Source organism: Neophocaena asiaeorientalis, unplaced genomic scaffold, assembly GCF_003031525.2.
Source record: "Neophocaena asiaeorientalis asiaeorientalis breed wild unplaced genomic scaffold, Neophocaena_asiaeorientalis_V1.1 scaffold268, whole genome shotgun sequence".
Lineage (NCBI taxonomy): Eukaryota > Metazoa > Chordata > Mammalia > Artiodactyla > Phocoenidae > Neophocaena > Neophocaena asiaeorientalis.
In genome coordinates this window covers 2,515,366-2,537,774 of record NW_020173979.1, presented here as the reverse complement: position 1 = coordinate 2,537,774, position 22,409 = coordinate 2,515,366, and the positions used below count along the sequence as shown (strand labels likewise).

Below are 22,409 nucleotides of genomic sequence, written 5' to 3'. Positions count from 1 at the left end.
TTTCCAATACAAAACAAAAAAATGTTGCAAAAAGAGTGACATTTTGTTACATTTTTGCAAAATTCCTTAATGTCTGGTTTGGTAGAAGGCAAATGGATTCTTACAATGCTTCTGCATTCAGTCTGTTGCAATATGATGTTTTGGAAGAAAAGGAAGCAAAGGAAGCAAATTCAACCTCACACAGATTGGTAGTTAGAAAAGAGAGGGCTTGGTGGACCCCCTGGGAGAGTCTCAGGGACTCCCCAGCAGTCCTGGGACCGCTGCCCAAAGTCTGGTTTATTTCCTGCAGGAGACTTTAAATGCCTTGAAAGCAGAGAATATTTCTTCATTCAGAGGGTCACTGAATGCTAGTTCCTGGCCTTCTCCACAGTTTTCACTTGGAACATGTGATAAAATGTTTTGGACAGACTGACTGATAGAGGGAGCTATTGGCCAATACTAGCCCACAAATATAATACTGAGATTAAAGATTTTTCTCTTTCACAGAGGCTGAAACAGATTTCCACAGAACTGGTGTCTGAACAGCCACATCCCTGTGCTCCCCAACATCTGCTTCTCAGAGAGGCTGCCAAGAAGGCAAGGCAAAAGTTAGACTTACCAAGATCAACTTAAAAACATCCGCATTTATTTTTAAAAGGGGAAAAAAATTTACAATAGCCAAAAAAGTGGAAGCAACCCAACTATCCAACCACGGATGAATGGAGAAACAAAACGTGGTATATACATACAGTTGAATATTATTCAGCCTTAAAAAGGATGGAAATTCTGATACATGCTTCAACATGGATGAATCTAGAGGTCGTTATGCTAAGTGAAATAAGCCAGTCACAAAAAGACAAATGTTCTATGATTCCACTTATATCAGGTATCTTGAGTAGTCAAGCTTAGAGAAACAGAAAGTAGGATGGTGGTTGCCAGGGGCGGGGGAAGGAGAGAATGGGGATTTGTTTAGTGGGTATGAAAATGTTCTGGAGATCAGGTGCACAACAGTGTGAATACTTAACACTATTGGACTGTACACTTAAAAATGGTAAAGAAGGTTAAGTTTTATGTTATGTATATTTATTTTGCCACAATTAGAAATAAGTTTTTAAAAAAAGAAATGGGGGGGCTTCCCTAGTGGCACAGTGGTTGAGAGTCCGCCTGCCGATGCAGGGGACATGGGTTCGTGCCCTGGTCCGGGAAGATCCCACATGCCGCGGAGCGGCTGGGCCCGTGAGCCATGGCCGCTGAGCCTGTGCATCCCGAGCCTGTGCTCCGCAACGGGAGAGGCCACAACAGTGAGAGGCCCGCGTACTGCAAAAAAAAAAAAAGAAATGGGAAGAAAGAGCAAACTTTTTTCTCTAATTTAGTTCTGGCTGATTTCACCCTTTCTTAACTATTCAATTCAGTTGTACAAGTGTTTATTGAGCACATTCTATGTATAAAGTGCTTCTAAGGAACAAAGATCAGTTAAACAGTGCCCATAATCAAGGAGTTTGCCCTCTAGTAGAGGGTTGGTTAATTTATACACACAAACAAGTAGAAGGCCACAAGACATGCAATAACAGAATGAAAATAGGTCTTGGTGAAGGTGATGCCTGGACTGGAACTTAAGGACAACAGAATTTCTGTTGAGACTGAGTTGTTGCGGGGCGCAGGATGAGCACGAAGGAGACCAACTAGTTTCCTGCCTTGTCCTTCAGGTAAAGGCTTGGAATCGCGTTTCAAGAGATATTAAAGATCTTTGGTCCAATTTCTCATTTAATCCAGGAATCCATTCTAGTTGAATGAAGAAAGAAATCAGGAGGCAATTCCAGGTAAGGAAATGTGCCTATTGCTGGGAAAACATGGTCCAGGGTAAAGCACATTGGATTGGTTTATAGATTTGCTTTCCATCTTGCTTCTGCCTGAGAGCTCTGTCAACCTCTCTGAGAACTGGGTTCCTCTGTTCCAAGGTTGTCACACACTACAATGAACATATGTGAAAATCCTTGGCAAGCATTTGAAACTCCATGTTACCTTCTCCTTACTACTCTGGCTAATTTCTACTCCTCTTTCAAGGCTCAGCTCAGGACTGGCTGGGATGGAAAAGTTGTGCACTATGGTCCACTCTACCCAGTGGCCTGCTCACAAGTCCATCTCACCAGCCTGTGAACTCCCTGAGGGGAGGCGGTGTCTGTTTGATTTCTGTAACCCCCAAACTTGGCACAGTGCACAAGTCATTCAGTAGGTAAGTAGCTAAGAGCACTGGGCTTGAAAATCACACCGTCAAAGGTTAAATCCTGGCTCCGCCACTTAGTAGCTATGTGACTCTGGCCAAGATCCTTAACCTCCTCCCTGGGCCTCAGTTTCTTCAACGGCAAAGTGGGGATAATAATGAAAACGACTTCATAGGCTGTCGTGAGGTGTTTAAAATAAACTCAAGCACTTAAAGCTCATGGCCCAGTGCCTGGCACACAGGAATTCTGAACAGAAACTTACTATTAAGTTCTTTATATGTTTGTTGCATAAGATAAAGCTGTAAATACCTACACTCTTTTCTTAAAAGGGTCACCTTCGTATCAGAAAACTTTGCTGAGCCCCTGGTGACTTACCCCTACCTCTGGGGCTCTGGGGTGACGTCCCTCCAAGGAGCAGGAGCCCCAAGACCGGCCGGGGGAGGGCGGGGCTCTGTCTCCCGGTCCCGGGCGGGGCGGAGTCCGGCGCGAGGTCACGTGGGGGTGCGGGAGGCGGGTCTTTGCGCGCGCAGGTCACGCGGCCGGTGTTGACACTTCCGGGTGGGACCACAGTGAGGCGGCGGGGCAGGGGCTGGCACCTCCCGCAGCAACTATGGCGTATACGGGCCTCACCGTGCCTCTCATCGTGATGAGCGTGTTCTGGGGCTTCGTCGGCTTCCTGGTACCCTGGTTCATCCCTAAGGGTCCCAACCGGGGGTAAGTGCGCCAGGCCTGCCTGGGGAGGGACGCGCGGTGAGGACCCGCAGAGCCGGGCGGGGGAGGGGGCGATTCCGCACCGGTCGGAGACCTTGCCCGGGTGATCCTGCCCTCCAGTCAGGCCCCGACCCCCGGGCAGCCCCTCGACTTCCTTATCGCAGCAGCCTCAGTGTCTCCCGGCCTGAACGTGAGGAGGGTGACTTCCGGCGGACCCTCCTTGGGAAGGAGTTGTAGGGGAATTTTTTCTCATCACGTCTCTGTGTGGGGAGGGTGCAGTCGGAAATGGGTTTATACCGACTCAAGGAGAAGTTGGGGTTCGTCCCTAGACGTCTGTCGCCCTTTTAGCCCTGCCGTCCACCCAAATGAGGCCTCGTTTGCCTAAACTTTAAAGGAACGGATCAAATAAATAAAACAGAAATTGATCTCTCTGCCTCACAGGCTGTCGCAGTTGCAGAGGGCAAGCTTGTGCGACAACGTTGAGCCCAGGCCTTCCATCTAGTGGGCGCCAGGATCTAGCTGGGGCTTGATCTAGAGCGAGATTAATTATCAAAGAGTCGGAGGTATTGTTTAGAAACCCCTGCGTCATACCTTTCCAAGGGCTCTCCAGCCCTTGTATGTGAGTGTAACAAGCTCTTAGAATGATTGGTTAAGAAAAGATTTTTTTCCCCCAGACTTCTTTGTTAGAGCTTTATCTGTTTTGTAAGTAAACTTTTTTTTTATCGTAGTATGAAACAGTCTATCTTCAAAGGGGCTTTGGAACACCCTCTTTCTGGTTCCTCTTTGCCTTTTAGTCATTTTTTTCTCAGCGGCAAGATCATGTGGGGTGAAACTTAGACTGAAGTCACAGATTTGGGGGAACACCATCTCTTGTTTTATTCTTTGAAACGAATTGGTGGCTTCACAGTGCTCTGCATGCAGAGTAGACATTCAGTAAAGAGTTATTGAGTGGATAAGTCTATTGCCTTTATTAAAGGAAAGAAAATGCTATTACTTCCTTAATGTTTTGTGACCTGAACCCCTTTTGCTCTCTGGAATAAACTGTGTTAGACCTGTTACTTCCATCGAGCTTACAAGTAAATCATAATTTGTTTAAAAAGGAAAAATGGTGGATGAATTTCTGTCATTTCACTGTATTAGGTTCCTCTTCCACACCCCACCCCTAGCATCAGTTATATAGGGTCATCTTTCCAGCCTGTAATAGATGATTTGGAGTGTCAGAATTCTGGGGTTATTAAAACAATTTGTATTAACCAAATTTAATTCCTTGGGCTTGTTTCTCCTACTGAAATTAGAGAACAACATGGTACTCCTTTGTTGTGTTTCTGTCTTCAGCTGTTTCATTACCCACTGTCTGCCTTTCCAGCCGTCATACTCAGAAAACATTTATTAATGTTCTGGTAGTGTTGACCACTCCTTTCTTGAAGACCCCCATTTGGGGCCCACCATGCCCAGCCTTGGGTCTTGATGCCACTGGTGTTACCCGGGGTAATGAAACGCCTCCAGTGGTCCATGGGCTACTCAGTTTCTAGCCCTAGTGTCACTATTCAGGTTTGACCTGCTAGTGATATGTTATCTGGATCTAATTCATAGCCTCCACCTCAGTCCTTGTATTTCCTGCTCTTGGCAGGATTGAGCAGGTCTTAAAACACTAGGTGTCTCCTTGGAGTTACTGTATTACACTTTGAGAAACACTGCTCCCGGCTGGATGATCCCTATGACCTTGGATAGTTTAGTTAACTTTTCCATGTTCCTGTTTCCTCATTGTAAAATGGAAATATTAGTACTGAATTAGTATTAGTTCCCCTTTACCTTCTGAAAAGACTGCAAGTGATTTTTTTTTTTTTAAATACACGAAGGAGCTGAATTGATTCAAGGAGTATGGTGAATTTTTAACGCGGGAGAGCATTTCTGATTTGAAGGATTAAAAACATCTTCATTAAGGAGCTAAGTAAAGGTGCTGTGTGAGAAGGGAAGAAAGGAGACTTTGCTGTTAAATCCTCTTCTCTGAGACCCCTGCACATCAGAATGCAGAAACCTGGGTGATTAGGAGGTTTTCAGGACCTCATGAAGCTGGGGGAAAAAGGGAGCAAAAGGGGAAAAACTCTTCTGAATCTATGTATAACCTAAAGCAAGCCTCTTACTCTCATCTTTTCTACAACTGAAAAAGGGCTGGATGAAATGAAGTCTGTACCTGGAGTACTGGTTCCTGACCGTTCCTATTTTTCATGATTTCCCATTCTCCTCTTAAGGAATCCACAGATTCTCTAAAAGCTTCAGATTTTTTCACAGTGGCGCCCTTAGCAGTAGTCGTGGGGGAGGGAATGGGGACAGAGCACGGGGATTAGTGTTACAGTTCAGTCAGCTCCAATTTTTTCAGACATAACATTTTTGAACATTCAGAAAAATAGAGTAGTACAGGTGTTGTATAACACCACCTAGATTCAATAATGCTGACATATTCATATTTGCTTTATATTTGCTTTGTCTATGAATCCAGGTGTGCATACATAATTCAGCAAAACATAATTTTGCTGAATCATTTGAAGGTAAATTGCAGTTATCATGACACTTCACCCCTAAACGCTTCAGCAGGCAATAACTTAGAAGAAGCACATTAGGAACTGATATCTTAATTAAAATTTTTTTTTTCTTTTCTTTTTGGCTGCGTTGTGCCGTGCAGCTTGCGGGATCTTAGTTCCCTGACCAGGGATCGAACCCGCACAGTGGAAGCGTGGAGTCCTAGCCACTGGACCACCAGGGAATTCCCATGAGGGAGCGTTTGATATCGAACTATTAATCAAGTAGTACAAAGGGGCCTCAGCTGTTTCCGATCTCTGAGTTGGTCTTTTGGGGAAGGGAAAGACTGAGGAAGGGATTCCAGGTTGGGGCAGGGGAATGGAAGAAGATGAGCAGAAGCTTGGGATGGAGAATAATAAACATGATGTGCAACCCCCAATACCCGTTTATATATGTACTATAAGGTACATGTTTTGAAGAATGTGCCTTCAGGATATATCCAGAGTCTGACCAGTTCTCACTACAGGCGCTGCTACCAGAGTGGTCCATTGGTACAATTCCCCACTAACTGGTTTTTCTGCTTTTCCTTTTGCTTTCTCTTCCCTAGTCTATTTCCACCCTGCAGAGAGATCCTATTAGAATTTGGGTCAGCTTTTGTCAGTCCTCTCCTCAAATCCCTCCAAAATAGCTTCCCTTTTCCTTTCAGAGGCTACCAGATACCTCTGACCTCACTTCCTACCAGGCTGTCCTTGCTCAGCTCAGCCACACTGGCCTCTGTCCTCTTTGAATGCCTGATACCCTCTCACCAGGAACCTTTGCTTTGCTAAAGTTCAGGGGTTTTCATCCCTTTTGTTGACTCCTCTCTCCCCAGAGCCTGGTGCATACAAGTCACTCTGAATCTGTTGAATGGACAAGCCAATGTATTAACCACAGAAAATATATGCACGCACACAGAATTTCTAAAGGATGAGTTAAACATAATATACATAGGAGTTCAGATATTTGCCCCCTGCCTTCTAGGAGATAGTCTTTCTTACTCTATGGGGTGTGGAGACCCCCTCTTTGGAAGTCACGCCTGTGAATGATGGGGGGGGCATTGAAAGGTGATAAGCTGCAGAGTGATGTAATGAAAGGAATATTTTAGAAAGATTAACCCAAGGTGATTGTAGGAATGAATGAAAGATTGTATGGATAGAATGAAAGGGAAGGAAGAAAGTTTTGAATCTGCCAGCAGTTAGCCAGGCAGACCTGATAAATTTTGATTTTAACGATGGGAATAGAAAGGAAAAAAATCCACATAAGGAGAGCTGCTTCAAAGGACTAATCCACAGCATTTGATGACTGAAGGTGCAGGGGAGGCATGAGTAAAAAGATGACAGATTGGAGGGGTGGGTCAGATGGGTGGAAATGGCAGAGCTTCTCTGGAGTAGGAGATTTAAATTTGGAAAGAGAAATGCGAAAAGAATATCATGAATTCAGTTTTTTAAACGTTGAAATTCAGCTGATCAGAGACCCCGGTTTAACTATTTTTCAGACAGGAATGGAGATGGGGAGAGGTCAAGGCTAGAAAGTCATATTTTGGTAACACGGAAGGGCTAAATCGGACTCCACTTTGGATCTGTTTCTTTGACTTTAACCTTTGCTTTTCATTGCTTTTGTTATTATAATCATACATAATGGCCTGCCTCAGGGAATCCTGTCCCTCTGCTAGCCCTGCTCACCTGTGAATGGCTGCAAAAAAGAAGAAACTAACACATCCCCTCACCGAGGCTGGTCATTCCAGATGTTTTGCAAGACTGATGGCCCTTTTACTTTACTTCCTCACCGCCTCTCCCCCTCTGTTCTGCCTTTTTACTTTACTTCCTCACCGCCTCTCCCTTTCTGATTCTATAAAAGAAACTGGCATCCAGACCCAGAGAAGATGGTTTTTCGGAGACACCAGTCTGCCATCTTCTCGGGCTGCCAGCTTTCCCAATAAAGTCGTATCCCTTTCCTCAACACCTCGTCTCCGATTCATTGGCCTGTCGTGCGGTGAGCAGAGCGAGCTTGGACTTAGTAACATTTTTAGCAGTATAGTGTCATTTCATATACCAAATAGGGCAGTTACTTGGATGTCAAAGCTATTACCAGTACAGCCTTTTGTGTTCAGTTTCAGATGGGTTTGGATTAGACCCCTAAACTGTGGCATCAGTACACATTCCCTTAAATACAAATGTTAATGACTTCCGTAGAATTCTGCTGTGTGCACCCCAGGGCACCCTGCTGTCTCTGGTGTTTGAACAGATTCAGATGTATTTTTCTGGTTGTGCAATCCTTGCCAGGTTTGATCACCTGGTAAGGGAACTTAAACCTCCTGCAAAGTCTGCATAGTTTGCTAGTTATCTAATGCTTGCACTTTTTTTTTTTCTCCAGAGTTATCATCACCATGTTGGTGACCTGTTCCGTTTGCTGCTATCTCTTGTAAGTAGTTTTTTCCTAAAACAATAAGCAGTTATTCCTGGTATTTATCATATGTGTGAATAAAAGTTAAATAAGTGGAGCATGATTGTCATGAAACTTTACATTTTTGTTTCACTGGGGCTTGTTCCTGGTGTAACATCTAGAAATAGTATCCTAAGGTTGAAAAGAACACTTTTCCTATGTTCAGTATATTTACCAAAGAACTGTACAGATGCTCAGTTCTTCTGGCAATACAAGTGTAATTTATTTGGCACAAATTTCAATCATACAATTAGCCAGAAATTGTCATCGTACTGCTTTATATTTTACTACTGTGAAGTATTTGTGCCTACTCATTTCACTTAAATATCTCACTGTGAAGCCAATAAAGCCATTCTTTATTATGTATTTATTTATTTTTGTCTGCGTTGGGTCTTCATTGCTGTGCGTGGGCTTCCTCTAGTTGTGGCGAGTTGGGGCTTCTCTTGTTGCAGAGCACGGGCTCTAGGCACGTGGGCTTCTGTAGTTGTGGTACATGGGCTCAGTAGTTGTGGCTCATGGGCTGTAGAGCGCTGGCTCAGTAGTTGTGGTGCACGGGCTTAGTTGCTCTGCGGCATGTGGGATCTTCCTGGACCAGGGCTCGAACCCATGTCCCCTGCATTGGCAGGCGGATTCTTAACCACTGCGCCACCAGGGAAGTCCTGCCATTCTTTATTATAACTCTTGTTTTATCTCATGAATAGAAGTTGAGCTAGAATTGTGATTGAGTAGAGTAAGGGTAATTTTTTTAAACAATTCATTATACACTGTATCAAAGTATGATAATAATTGGCATCTGTTCGAATAGATTATATAAACTTGAATGAAAGCTTTAGGATATGTGAGGTAATTTCTCAACATATATTTTTGGAATACTGTTAAAAATGGCAAAACTGTATTTGAACTATTATTATTTTTTATTTTTTTGCGGTACACGGGCCTCTCACTGTTGTGGCCTCTCCCGTTGCGGAGCACAGGCTCTGGATGCACAGGCTCAGCAGCCATGGCTCACAGGCCCAGCCGCTCTGCGGCATGTGGGATCTTCCTGGACCGGGGCACGAACCCGTGTCCCCTGCATTGGCAGGTGGACTCCCAACCACTGAGCCACCAGGGAAGCCCTATTTTTTTTTTTTAATTAATTAATTTTTGACTGCATTGGGTCTTCATTACGGCACGGGCTTTCTCTAGTTGTGGCGAGTGGGGACTTCTCTTGTTGCAGAGCACGGGCTCTAGGTGCACAGACTTCAGTAGTTGTGGCTCGTGGGCTCTAGAGTGCGGGCTCAGTAGTTGTGGCGCACAGGCTTAGTTGCTCCGTGGCATGTGGGATCTTCCTGGACCAGGGCTCAAACCCGTGTCCCCTGCATTGGCAGGTGGATTCTTAACCACTGTGCTACCAAGGAAGTCCCAGTTGAACTATTCTTTCTTTTTTTTCTTAATTGAGATATATTTCACATACCATAGAATTTATCCTTTTAGGGATTGCTTGTTAAGAGTTTAGAGCCAACAATTCTCTTTCCTTAAAGAGAGCTTGCTAGCTTCCTGAGACTTCCTTATATGGAGAGTATTGGTGATGGCCAGCTCTTGCTTAGTGCCCACATGTGGTAGGAAGCAGCATTCTAATCCTGTGATGAAAGGCCGTGGCTCTGAATCTATGAATTTCTTGTATCCTGGGACTTTTGCACTAAGGTTTTTCAAAGAGGTTTGTGGGTATGAGCCAATTCTGGTTGTTGGCATAGATCAAAATCTGCCCCTGACAAAGAGTTATTACCATGAATTTTGGCTATCTGGCCATTTGGTCACTTGCTTCAGTGCAACGTGAAGTGTTTAAAAAAGCTGAATCATATAGCACTATAGAAGTTTGGCTAAATGATGATGATGTTGTTTGACTGCCGTGATACGAGTGCATATGTGATGAGACTTTATGCAGTTGGCTTGTTTAGTCTTTTCGTTTTAGTTAGAAAGGTAAAAAAGAGGCCTTTTCAGGTCATAGCTCAGCCCCCAGAATGGAAGTCTGACAATAGCGAATAGAGGGCATTCTTATCCTAGCTGTGTTTAACTCTAAAGAGTAAATGAGAAGAAGTACATGCATCATCAAGAATTCCTCGTTTAAGTAGGGGTGACTGAGTACCAGCCTATCCTACCGGATCTCCTCTTGAAATTCCAGCAAGGGAGCTCTTAATCAATCCAGGAGCCAAGGAGTGGTCCTGTAATTGAAAAAGCCTTTGTTTTCATTCCTTTGATCTCTGCTGCATGAGCAGTAAGGTTAGTGGTGGGGTCTTAAAAAAAAAAAAAAAAAGACAAAATTATTGAGCAGAGGAATGACTTGAGATTAAACCAAGATGAGGTTAAAATGTTTTGTGACTTTCTGGTCCTCCATCGTCTTTGAAATCTGGTTAATTTTCCTGTTATTCTCTTTTTTTTTAGTGTTTTTTTTTTTTTAATAAATTTATTTATTTATTTATTTATGGCTGTGTTGGGTCTTCGTTGCTGTGTGCGGGCTTTCTCTAGTTGTGGTGAGCGGGGGCTACTCTTCGTTGTGGCAGGCGGATTCTTAACCACTGCTCCACCAGGGAAGCCCCTGATACTGTCTTTAAAACAGGCAGGAGACCTGTCAGTCTCATGCCTCCTATCTTCACTTTCAAGTATAAAATAAAATAATTGGACTTGGTTGGAAATGGTGTCACTTTGAGTATTAGTGACTTAGTTGAGGACAGTCTGTGAGCCCTTACCTCTCTTGCTGTCTAGCTTTTTTCCTTTGTCCCAATGTGCTGGTGACTGCTCTATTGTCAGTGGGTCAGTACTGTCATCGATGTATTAATAAAGTTAGTTAGTACACAGTGTTCCAACATTAAATGCTTCTGGAGGCCATTTTATGGGGAAATGAGCTGGGTGGTATAGACTTTATGCAATTGTTTTTTTCTTTTGTTTCTTTGAAACCTGATCATATATCCTATTTAGCGAAATATCTGCCTGAAGCATACAGGTGGAATTCAAATCCCAAGTATTTTACATACCTTATTCCACAAAGGGGTGGGATTTCTGTAACAAATTTAATTTGAAATTCAAAGGACACTTTACTGTTTGGCACTAGTACATATAGTTTCTTGAAAATACTTCATTTGCAATTAAGACACCCCTAAAGAAACTAGATTTCCTAAACAAAGTCATGTTTTGAAATACATTCATAGACTTTTGAATTGCCTTCTCTTTGTGGCACTTTTTCCCTCCTTCCAGTTTGTTCTAGTTCAAGGTTAGATTCCGCCAGCCGAACCGTGTTTGAGCTCTGAATAAATCAGGATCTCTGCCAGTACAACCAGCTTGTGTTGCTAGCTCAGCAGAGTAAAGTCTGAATGCTCTACATCTGGTTTCCTCTCTAAGGCACAAGATCACTTTTGTTTCTTAAGCATACAGGCCTTTTAGTTACTATTCTATACTTTCTCTTGGTCTTTGGTTAGTTGTTAATGTCGGGCTATGTTGTAGCTTACCCAGAGTTACAAAACTCACATCCTAGGGGTAAAGTAGAAATTTAGTGTTGTATTGTGAAGGTACAATTGCTTCTTGGAAAACATGCTGTATCTTTAGCTCTTGACTAATTGTAAATCTTACCAGCAGAGTGATATAGGAAAAAAAAATGTTGACTAGGAGACCAGGAGACCTTGGTTCTGCTAGGCTGAATAATATTTGGCCTGATTATGTTGTAGTGTGGTTTGGTAAATTTTTAAATAAGATGCTGTGTGTGAAAACTTATAACAAAGGATAAGAAAAATATAGTATTATCAGCGATTTTTAAAAATAAATTATTTTAATTCAAAGAACTATATGTTACTTGTAAGCACAGTTTGCTTACATTGCCTTTGTAGCATTCATTTTATTGGGCCTTATTAGAGTTCATTCACTCAACTTATTTATTGTTAATAATAATATATACTAATAGTACTATAATGAACCTACTGTGTACCAGGCACTGGATATATAGCAGAAATATTCTGCCTGCCCTCTTTTTTAAATAAATTCATTTATATTTTTAGTTTATTTTTGGCTGTGTTGGATCTTCGTTGCTGCGCGTGGGCTCTCTCTAGTTGTGGTGAGCAGGGGCCTACTCTTCGTTGCGGTGCACAGGCTTCTCATTGCGGTGGTTTCTCTTGTGGCGGAGCGCAGGCTCTAGGCATGCAGGCTTCAGTAGTTGCGGCGCACGGGCTCAGTAGTTGTGGCTCGCGGGCTCAGTAGTTGTGGTGCACAGGCTTAGTTGCTCTGCGGCATGTGGGATCTTCCCGGACCAGAGCTCGAACCCGTCTCCCCTGCATTGGTAGGCGGATTCTTAACCACTGTGCCACCAGGGAAGTCCCCTCCCTGCCCTCTTTAGGGAGGGGAGACAGACAGCAAAACAGAGAGCCAGTGAAGTCGCCAATCACTTCCCAAAGAGGTTTCCTCATCTACTCATTCTCCCAAACCCCTACTCTGTGGCCCCCAAACGAGTCCGCCTCACTCACTTCTCCAGCCCCCTAATACTGCCCATCACACAGGACCTGCACAGCTTTCAGACACTTTCCCCTAAGTGTCTAGGAATTTGCAGATACACAGTTGAGCCCAACCTTGCTTCGGTCCTGCCTCTAGAGCCAGTTTGGAGACAGGACATGATTACCTCCCAGGGCCAGGGTTCTTCACTTTGGTTTCCCACCAAGTACCCACAGCTAGTCAGTTTCTAGAATGTTCTTTACTATAGCATGCTTTGTTTTGTTTTTTAAGCTTTCTGTTTTTGGACTTTTAAAACTTACTGTATGCTCTCTACAAAAGTAGAATAATGTAATAAGTGAACCTTCACGTGTCTGTCATCCATGTTGAAAAATTTATCAACTCATGGCCAATCTTGTTAAATCCCCACACACTTTCCCTTTCCACCCCAGATTTTTTTTGAAGCAAATCCCAGCCATCAGTTTATCTGTAAATGTTTCAATATATGTATATCTCTAAAAGGTAATCGTTCTTTTTTCAAGTATAGTCCCAAACCATTATCACACAAAAAAAGTTAATTCCTTTATATCATCAAATATCATTTAAATTCCTGTAGTTGTCTCATATACTTTATTTATGTATTTATTTTACAGTTTGTTTGAATGAAGGTGCTCATAAAGACCCTGCATTGCGATTAACGATGTGTCTTTCAAGTCTCTATTGGTTTCTTCTCCAAATCTCTTTTTTTCCTGGCATATTTTAATAGAAAAAACCCCAGATTGTTTGCCCCATAGTTTTCCAGAGTCTGTGTCTTATTAACTGCATACCCATGGTGTCATTTAACATAATCCTCTTTCTTCTGTATTTCCTGTAAATTGGTAGTCATACTTAGGGGCTAGATCACATTCAGGTTCAATTTTTTGTTAAGTCTGTTTTATAAATGGTGTTGATATTTTCATCAGGGGTACATCACGTCTGATTTTTCTTTGTGTTGTTGGCATCACTGATGATGTTCTATTTCTATAACTTCTTATTTATTCATTAGCTAGAATATGTCCATAAAGATGTACTTCATCAAGTATTTTGTTATTCAAATAACTGAAAAACGGTTCACAGGGGAAAGCTAGGATATATGTGTGCTGTTCCCTCTGCTTACCTGTTTCAAAATAATAAATTGTTTCCTTAGCATCTTCCAGTGGTGAGTAATGATTTTTGTTTTGTGTTAGGATCATTATGATCTGATACAATTAAACATATTTGATGTATTTCAGTCCAGTATAATTAGTATCCCTTTGGTGTTCAAATTGTCTCACCTTTGGCCAGTAGAAGCGCCTGTATATGACCTTCTGTTAGCTGGTTGATGGGGTCTGTCTTCACCTCCAGCTTTGAAGCTCCTTCAGACAGGAAATGTGTTTGGCGTAGGTGAAATGTCTGTCTTGTCTCTCCATAGATTGGTAATTTTTGTGTGTCTCTCTCCTGTCTTGTTTGGTGATGTCTGCTAATAAAAGGAAATAGCGGCATCAGTCCTGGAAAACAGTGGGTAATTAAAATTAAATTTGTTCCTGAGATATGAAGTCCTCCTGCCCTTCCTCCTTTCAGCTTGGAACTCAGGTGGATAGCCAGAGGAAGCCATGTTCTGTTTTAGCTAATTTGCTTGTTGCCTTCGTGGGTTTTTCTGTTTGTATCTCTCATTTATAGTTGTCTGTTTGTTCCACAGCTTTGTTACCCATCTTCCCCTAGAATTCAACCAGTAAGCATTTCGTAGAATACCTACTCTGTGCCAGTTCCTGGGTTTGTGATAGAGAACCACGTCCCTGCCCTCCTAGAGGTGACAGTCCAGTGAAGGGAGTCAGACAGGCAGGTTAACTACAGTAGCAGCAAAGTTGTTCTTGATTTGTAGTAGACAAGGTGAGAAGGTGCTTTAAGGAGCCAAACAGGGTGCTGTGATAGAGAACAGTGAAGGGGTGGGAGGGAGGGAGGGTTTATTGAGAGCGCTCACAGAAAGCCTGTTGGAGGAGGAGTCAGCCATGGGGGCAGCTGGAGGCCCGGTCTTCTGCAAACACGAAGGCACTGAGAGGTAAGGAGCTTGGAATGTTCTGGGAGGGTAGTGTGATGGGGTTTAATAGTGAGGCGAGGAGTGGTAGGTTTGGGATTTAGGTGAGGGCCAGGTCGTGTAGGATTTTATGGGCTTGGGGTTTAGGTTTTATTTTAAGTGGATAGGAAATCTTTTCAGATTTTAAATAACGGAGTGATTTGGTCAGATGACCACTTTGGCTGCTCTGTGGAGAGCAGACTGCTTGGAGGCCAGAGTGGAAGCAGGGCCACAAGTTAGGAGGTTACGGCATTCATTCAGGTGAGGAATCTTTGTGGTTTGGTCTGAGGTGGTGATAGTGAAGATAAAGGGGGTGCACAGATTTGAGAACCCATTTGAGAGTAGAATTTATTGGTCCTGCAGGTGGAGGAGGTGGGAGGAATCAGCGGTGGGTCCTTGGTTTCTGGATTGGGCCATTTACCAAGATGGTGAAGACTTGGGACAGGACAAATTTCAAAACAAAACTTCAGTTGAGTTCGTGCGAAGATTGAGATGCCTGTGAGCCTTCTAAGAGATATCAAATAGGAAACTGGATATAAGAAGAGAGATTGGAGGCCATACGAGTGCATGTAATTGCCTAAGACAGTGGTTTTCTATGAGGCTGGCATCCAGTAGGTAGAGGCCAGGGATGCTGCTGAACATCCTACGCTGCACAGTGCAGCCCTCCTCCCCCCAGTGCAGAATTATGCAGCCCCAGATGTCAGTAGTGCTAAGGTGGAGAAACCTGACCAAAGGGAAGGATGGCGAGAGAAGAGAAGAGAGGTTAGGGCCAAACCTGAGGAATGCCAACATTTAGGTGTTGTAGAGATGAGGAAGAGCCAGCAAAGGGCAAACTCAAGCCTCCTTTGTCAAATAAGGGGGAGTGACTGGGACAAATGAGAGGGTAGTAAAGTCAGTAGGCACGCATACCCAAGCAGAAGGCAGTTCTTCATGAGAGTGGGAGAGAATTGTCTGCAGGCAGCAGAGGGAGCAAAGAAGTTATTGATGCCATTGCCAAAGCCTGAGCTGTCTGTTGTAAGAATAAGCAGCCTTCTCAGCTTGAGAGAGCCTCAGGGGGGAGCCCGGCTTCAGTGATGCTGGAGTTGGGGAAGTGCGAGAATAGAAGGTATGAGTGGCAGATAACTGACCAAGTTACAGAGAACACAGTGCAAGGGTTTGGGAGAAACAAAAGGGAGCGAAGTTGGATCGAGTGTTGAGAAGAGCAGAGCAGTCTGGGAATGGGATTTGGGTCATATTAGATGGTCCTAGGAGGTCTGGAAAATTTTTTTCCGGCAAAAATTGAGGTAAACAAAGATATGGTGGTCACTGCGCCATTTGTTGAAAAGACTTGCCCTTCTCCATTAAATTGCTTTGGCATCTTTGTTCAAAATGGTTTGACCATATATGTGTGAGTCTATTTACAGACTGTCTATTCTGTTCATTGATCTGTTTGTCCAGCCTTATGATAATACCACACTCTTTTGATTACTATAGCTTTATATTGAAATCAGGAAATGTAAGTCCTCTGTTTGTTCTTCAAGTTTATTTTGGCTATTCTAAAATAGCCATATACATTTTAGAATCAACTTGTCAGTTTCAACAACAACAAAAAAACCTGTTGAAATTTTAATTGGGGTTGTGTTGAATCTGTAGATAAGTTTGGAGAGAGCAAACAATATTGAGTCTTCTGATAATGAACATGGTATATCTCTTCATTTATTTCAGTTCTCTTTTCTTTGTTTCCTTCTCCTTACTTTGGGTTTAACTTGCTCTTTTTTTCTAGGCTGTTAAAGTGGAAACTAAGAGCATTGATTTAAACTTCCCTTTTTTTTTTTTTAAATTCATTTATTTGGTTGTGCCTGGTCTTAGTTGTGGCAGGCGGGCTCCTTAGTTGCAGCTTGTGGGCTCCTTAGTTGTGGCATGTGAACTCTTAGTTGTGGCATGCATGTGGGATCTAGTTCCCTGGCCAGGGATCGAACCCGGGCACCCTACATTGGGAGCACGGAGTCTTAACCACTGTGCCACTAAGGAAGTCCCTCCTTCTTTTTATTATTTTTATTTTGTTTTATTTTTTTTGTTTGTTTTATTTTAAATTTAATTAATTTTTTGGCTGCATTGGGTCTTCGTTGCTGTGTGTGGGCTGCATTGGGTCTTCGTTGCTGTGTGTGGACTTTTCTCTCTAGTTGTGGCAAGCGGGGGCTACTCTTCGTTGCGGTGCGGTAGCTTCTCTTGTTGCGGAGCACAAGCTCTAGGCACACGGGCTTCAGTAGTTGCAGCACGTGGGCTCAGTAGTTGCGGCACATGGACCCTAGAGCATGCAGTCTTCAGTAATTGTGGTGTGTGGGCCCAGTAGTTGTGGCTCGCAGGCTCTAGAGTGCATGCTCAGTAGTTGTGGTGCACGGGCTTAGTTGTTCCACGTCATGTGGGATCTTCCCAGACCAGGGATTGAACCCATGTCCCCTGCATTGGCAGGCAAATTCTTAACCACTGCGCCACCGGGGAAGTCCATCCCTCCTTCTTTTTAAATGTAAGTGTTTGATACCATAAAATTCCCTTTAAGCATCACTTTACCTAGACCCTACAAATTTTGATGATGCTGTATTTTCATTTTCAGAATTGTGGTGTTTAATTTCCACATATTTGGCACCTTTCTAGGTATCTTATCAGAAGGTATATTATGTAAGATTTCAGTCTTTTGAAATTGGGATGTATTTTATGGCTTAGCATATGGTCTTATCTTGATAACCATTCCATGTGCACTTGAAAAGAATGTATATCCTCCAGTTGTTGGGTAGAGTGTTCTGTAAACATCAGGTCAAGGTTGTTCGAATCTTCTTTGTCCTTACTGATTTGTCTTGGTCTGCTTTTTTTTTTTTTTTTAATTTTATTTATTTATTTATTTATTTGGCTGTGTTGGGTCTTCGTTTCTGTGCGAGGGCTTTCTCTAGTTGCGGCGAGCGGGGACCACTCTTCATCACGGTTTGCGGGCCTCTCATTGTTGCAGCCTCTCCCGTTGCGGAGCACGGGCTCTAGAGCGCAGGCTCAGTAGTTGTGGCACACGGGCTTAGTTGCTCCGCGGCATGTGGGATCCTCCCAGACCAGGGCTCGAACCCGTGTCCCCTGCATTGGCAGGCGGATTCTCAACCACTGCGCCACCAGGGAAGCCCTTGGTCTGCTTTTATTAATTACTGAGAGAGGGTGTTAAAATCACCAGCTATGATTGTGGATTTTTCTATTTCTCTTCTTAAAAGAAAGATCCTTTTTTTGCTTCATATGTTTTGAAGCTCTGTTATTAGGAGCATGCATATATATGATTGTCATGTCTTCTTGATGAATTGACATTTCTGTTATTATATTAATAAGATATCAATCTTTATCCTTGGTAATACTCCTTAACTCAGTTTTTACTTTGATCAATAACCGTACCACCTTTCCTATGCTCATTGTATCTGTGTCTTTATATTTAGAATGTGCCTTTTCGAAGACAGTAGGTGGTTTGTTTTTACTTTTTTATCCATTCTGACTGTCTTTGCCTTTTGCCAAATGGATATTCCTTATACAATTAATGTAACTATTGATATAGCTAGGTTTGGGTTCACTATTTTGTTAATTGTTTTCTGTTTGTCTCAACTCTTTTTTTGTTCCTCTGTCCTTTTATGCCTTTCTTTAGGTTAATTGAATATTTTGAGTATTCTGTTTTAATTCCTCCAATGGCATTTAGCTATACTTTTGTATTTTTCTTTTTTTTCCCTTTATTTTTTTGTATTTTTCTTTTTTAATGTTGCTCTAGAGATTACAACATGCATTCTTAACTTTTCACAATCTAGAGTTAATATTGAACCATTTCAGGTAAAATGTAACAATCTCGCAACAATGTGATTCCATTTACTCCCCATCCTTGTGCTATTTATCATATCTTTTACATCTTTATATGTTGTAAAACCCTTACTACAGTGTTACAATTTTTAAAGAATCATATGTCTTATAAAGAAATTAAGAGAAAAAAGTCCTTTGTATTTGCCTACATATTTATCATTTTTTAAGTTTGTCATTTCCTTTTGTAGATTGGATTTCCAGCCTGAAGAACGTCCTTTAATATTTGTTACAGGATAGGTCTGACTACAAATTCCCTCAGTTTTGTTTATCTGAAAATGTCTTTATTTCACTTTCATTTTTGAAGGATTTTTTTCTGGGCTGACAAGATTTCTTTTTCTTTCAGACCACTTTAAAGGTGCTCTTCCATTATCTTCTGGTCTCCATTGTTTCTGTTGAGGACTGGCTGTAATTTGAATAATTGTTCTTTATGCATTCTTTGTCCTCTGGATGTTATCAAGATTTTCGCTTTATCTTTGCTTTTCAGCATAGTTGCACTGTGATGTGCATAGGTGTGGTTTTCTTTGAATCTATTCTGATTGGGTTTGCTGAGCTATTGGATCTTTAAGTTAATGTTTTCCACCAAATTTGAGAAAATTTCAGCCTATAGTCTACTTTTTTTTCTTTTTGCTCTATTCATTCTCCTTCTGAGACTGACTACACTTCCACCTATGTTAGACTGTTTGATTTTTTTTTCCAATATTTTTTCCCTGTTTCTTCAGATTGGATAGGTTCTGTTTTTCTCATCAGGTTCACTATTTCTGTCATCTCCAATCCTCTGGTAAATCCATCCAAATATTTTTCAGTTCATATATTACACTTTTTAGTTCTAGAATTTCCATTTGGTTCTTTTTTAAAGTTTTAACTTATTTTCTGAGATTCCCAATCTGTTCATTCTTTATAGCCAATTTTTCTTTTAAGTCCTTAACCATACTTATAATGCTGTTTTGTTTTGAGTTTGTTTTAGATCAATAAACACCTTTGTTACATGAGCTAACATAAGAAGGAGGAGGATTTCTTTGCTTTTCTGGGCCTTGATTTTCCTCAGATAGAACTCCAGCTCCTTGCCCTCTAGTACATAGCCATTTGCAGGCCACACCTACTTTAGAGACATTACCTTTTAACTGATCGTCTGTGTCATTTTGGATTCCTTTGTCCTTGATTGTTGATTACATTTCTTGGGGTTTTTGCATGTGTGTTTTTTACTAAATGCTAGATATTGTAGATGATAGACATTCTGGATTCTACTTTGTTCCTCTGAAAAACGATAAATTTTTTCTAACAAATGGTTAAATTATTAATTGATCACCTTAAACCTGTGGAGGGTTGGTTTTACACTTCGTTGGGCAGATCTATTTCAGTTTTTGCCCTTAGAGTGAGTTCTCCATTAAGATGTGGCCCTTCTGAGGTTTCAGTGGAAAGTCTGAGGTGTTTACCAAGCCCCTCTAACTTCAGACTCCAAGTTCTCTTTCGCTGTTGTACGCAGCAGTGGAAATCTCTGCTCTGTTTTTTCGGCCTTCTGGGTGTTTTCCACCAGTCCTTGGCATTTGCATTCATGGTTCAAGGATGAGCCAAGGAGTTAAGGGGAATTTATACACAGGTTTTGGGGCTCCCCTTTGTGACACATCTCTTTTTGTGGTTTCCCCTCTTAATTTCTAACTGCTGGCAGCTCTGAACTTCATCTGTTGATACCTCAAGCCAATAAGACTGCAGGGTTTTGCTAGAGCTTCACACGGACTGGACAGTGTCCTCAGGGGAAATGCTGTATAAAACTTCCTTCTTTCAAGGATTGAATCCCTTCTAGTCTCTACCTGCTTTGGGCACTCTTTAGTACCATCAGTTAGTTGTTTTTCATATTTTGTTCAGAGTTTATAATTACTATCTATAGAATGCGTCTGATATAAGCCACTCTGCTACTACCAGAACCAGAACTTTACCTGTTGACTTTTTTTATTTTCAGGTATTATATTTTTCATTTCTATAGAAGTTCTTTTTGCTGCTTTTATAGTTTTGTTTTCCCTCCCTCCCTATCCCCTCCTTCCCCCTCTCCCTCCCTATCCTCTCCTTCCCCCTCTCCCTCCCTTTCCTCCTTCTTTCTTTCTCCCTGCATGTGTTTTAAGTGTATCTTATTTCTTAAAACATAGTAGACAGTTTATTTTTAGTGCGTATCTGATCATTCCATTATCTGAAGTCTCTTCAGGTTTGTGTCTGCTCTTTTCTGTCTCTCACTCATGGTGTCTTGTTTCCATATGCATTTAGTTATATTTGACTGCCATCTGTCCATTTTCCCTGTAGTGTGTTTTTGAGTTTTTTCTTTTGACTGTGCCACACGGCTTGCAGGATCTTAGTTCCCTTACCAGGGATTGAGCCTGGGCCCTCGGCAATGAAAGTGCAGAATCCTAACCACTGGACCACCAGGGAATTCTCTGTTTTCCCTATAGTTTTATATGTATGACTTCTTGGGGGCCTGGTATGAGGGTGGGCTCTTCCAGAAAGTATTTACATTGCTTCTGCCAGGTGCCTAAGGCCATCATGAGTGTGGCATTAAATTAAGTAAAATTCTTGGTATGTTCTTTTTTAAAACCATGTAGTTGGCAAACCTTCATGAAGACCAGTTCTCAATGGCAGTGTTTTTCTCCTTCCTTCTTGGTGTTTGTATTTGAGACAGTTGATTTTCCTAGCATTCCACTTAAGGGGGTCGTTTGATTTTTCCTTATCTTGAGACAGAACCCTTTGGGGTCTTAGCTTTTTTGCGGTGTGTGGGTGAAACTTTCATTAGACTTTCTACCTTCAGTGGGCGCTGGGTTTTGTCTACCGTTTTTCATGCCCTTCGATGTCTGAAAATAAAAGCTGAAGTTAATCTGGTTTAGTTATGCTCTCAAAGTATGGAACACAACCTGTAGTCACTTTATTTTCCTCTCTGGGTACTTGCCTTCACTTAGTTTTTTGCTCTGAGACTTGCTTATATTTCTCTCATGGATTCATGTAAAATATTTGGATGTCTTGACTGTTGATAGTGGAAAGGAAATCTAGGTACCTCTAGATATTATTATCTACTATATTATCGATTATCTACTATATCTATTACCTACTATATTAAAAGTTTATTTTTCTTACTCTGACCATATAATCTTTTCATTTATAATTTGGCAGATAAGAGAATTTGAGCTGGAAGGCCTAGTATAGAAAGTATGGAGAAAAGAAAGGAAAAGATGATTCAACTTTAGAGCTGGCAAAAATAGGGCATATTCCTATTTTTGTATTGTAGTAGTGCAAGGGCCATAGAAGAGATACAGTTGGCATCAGGTTAATGGAAAGTAAGTTTATGCCTTCTCATCTGGAGCTTGGGGTCCTCTTCCAAACTCCCATGGCTGTGGCAGAATTAAGTTCCTTGTGGTTGTAGGACTGAGGTCCCATTTCCTTGGCTTGGGTATTAGTTGGGGGCTGCTCTCAGCTCCTAAATGACACTCACATTCCTTGCCATGTAGCTCCTCCATCTTCAAAGCTAGCAAGAGAGAATCTTCCTTTGTGTCAAATCCTCCTCATCCTGTAGCAGTCTGGGTCCAATAAGTAGGTAGCAACCACACAATAGATTAAACACAGGAAGTTTAACATAATTATTCACTATGGCAGAAGAGTTACTATAAGATAGAAGGAAACTCCATATGGTACCCTAGGGCTCAGGGAGAGTACCCAAGCAAGGACAAACTTGGAAAGAATTCAGACCTTGTTGGAGAAGGTGTAGTTCAGCCCACCAGATAGCAGAGAAGTTCATTAGTTTGGCCAGGCTGGAGTTGGTCTGGAGTTGCTGGGCAAGCAGTTGGCCACGCTCTAAGTGCAGGTAGCAGAGCAGGCTGGAGAGATCAGTGGCCAGGTAGTGGGAATTCTTGTGCCAGTGTGATCAGGAGGACTTCAAAGCATGTAGGCCAGGTAGGGGCTCTGGTTTTCATGTCGAGAGGGCTGCAGAAAGGTTATTTCCAGGCCAAGTCTCTAGAACAAAGAGCAGCCATGTTCTGGGCCAGAGCCTGTGCAGATTCCACCAAATGTCCTCATACCCACTCCCCCAAATTCTAGCCCATGCTATGTCCCTCCAGCTACCTCTA

General features: G+C 42.2%; 1 protein-coding gene across 1 annotated transcript in view; it reads left to right on the top strand.

The window, feature by feature from the left end:
• Positions 1–2,738: 2,738 nt before the first annotated feature.
• The window catches only part of ATP6V0E1 (ATPase H+ transporting V0 subunit e1), a 34,871-nt gene continuing 15,200 nt past the window's right edge, over positions 2,739–22,409 (top strand). The window contains exons 1-2 of the mRNA XM_024753378.1: positions 2,739–2,915; positions 7,845–7,892. Of these exons, the coding sequence (XP_024609146.1) occupies positions 2,812–2,915; positions 7,845–7,892 (152 nt within the window). The 5' untranslated portion in view covers positions 2,739–2,811. The remainder of the gene's footprint in view (positions 2,916–7,844; positions 7,893–22,409) is intronic.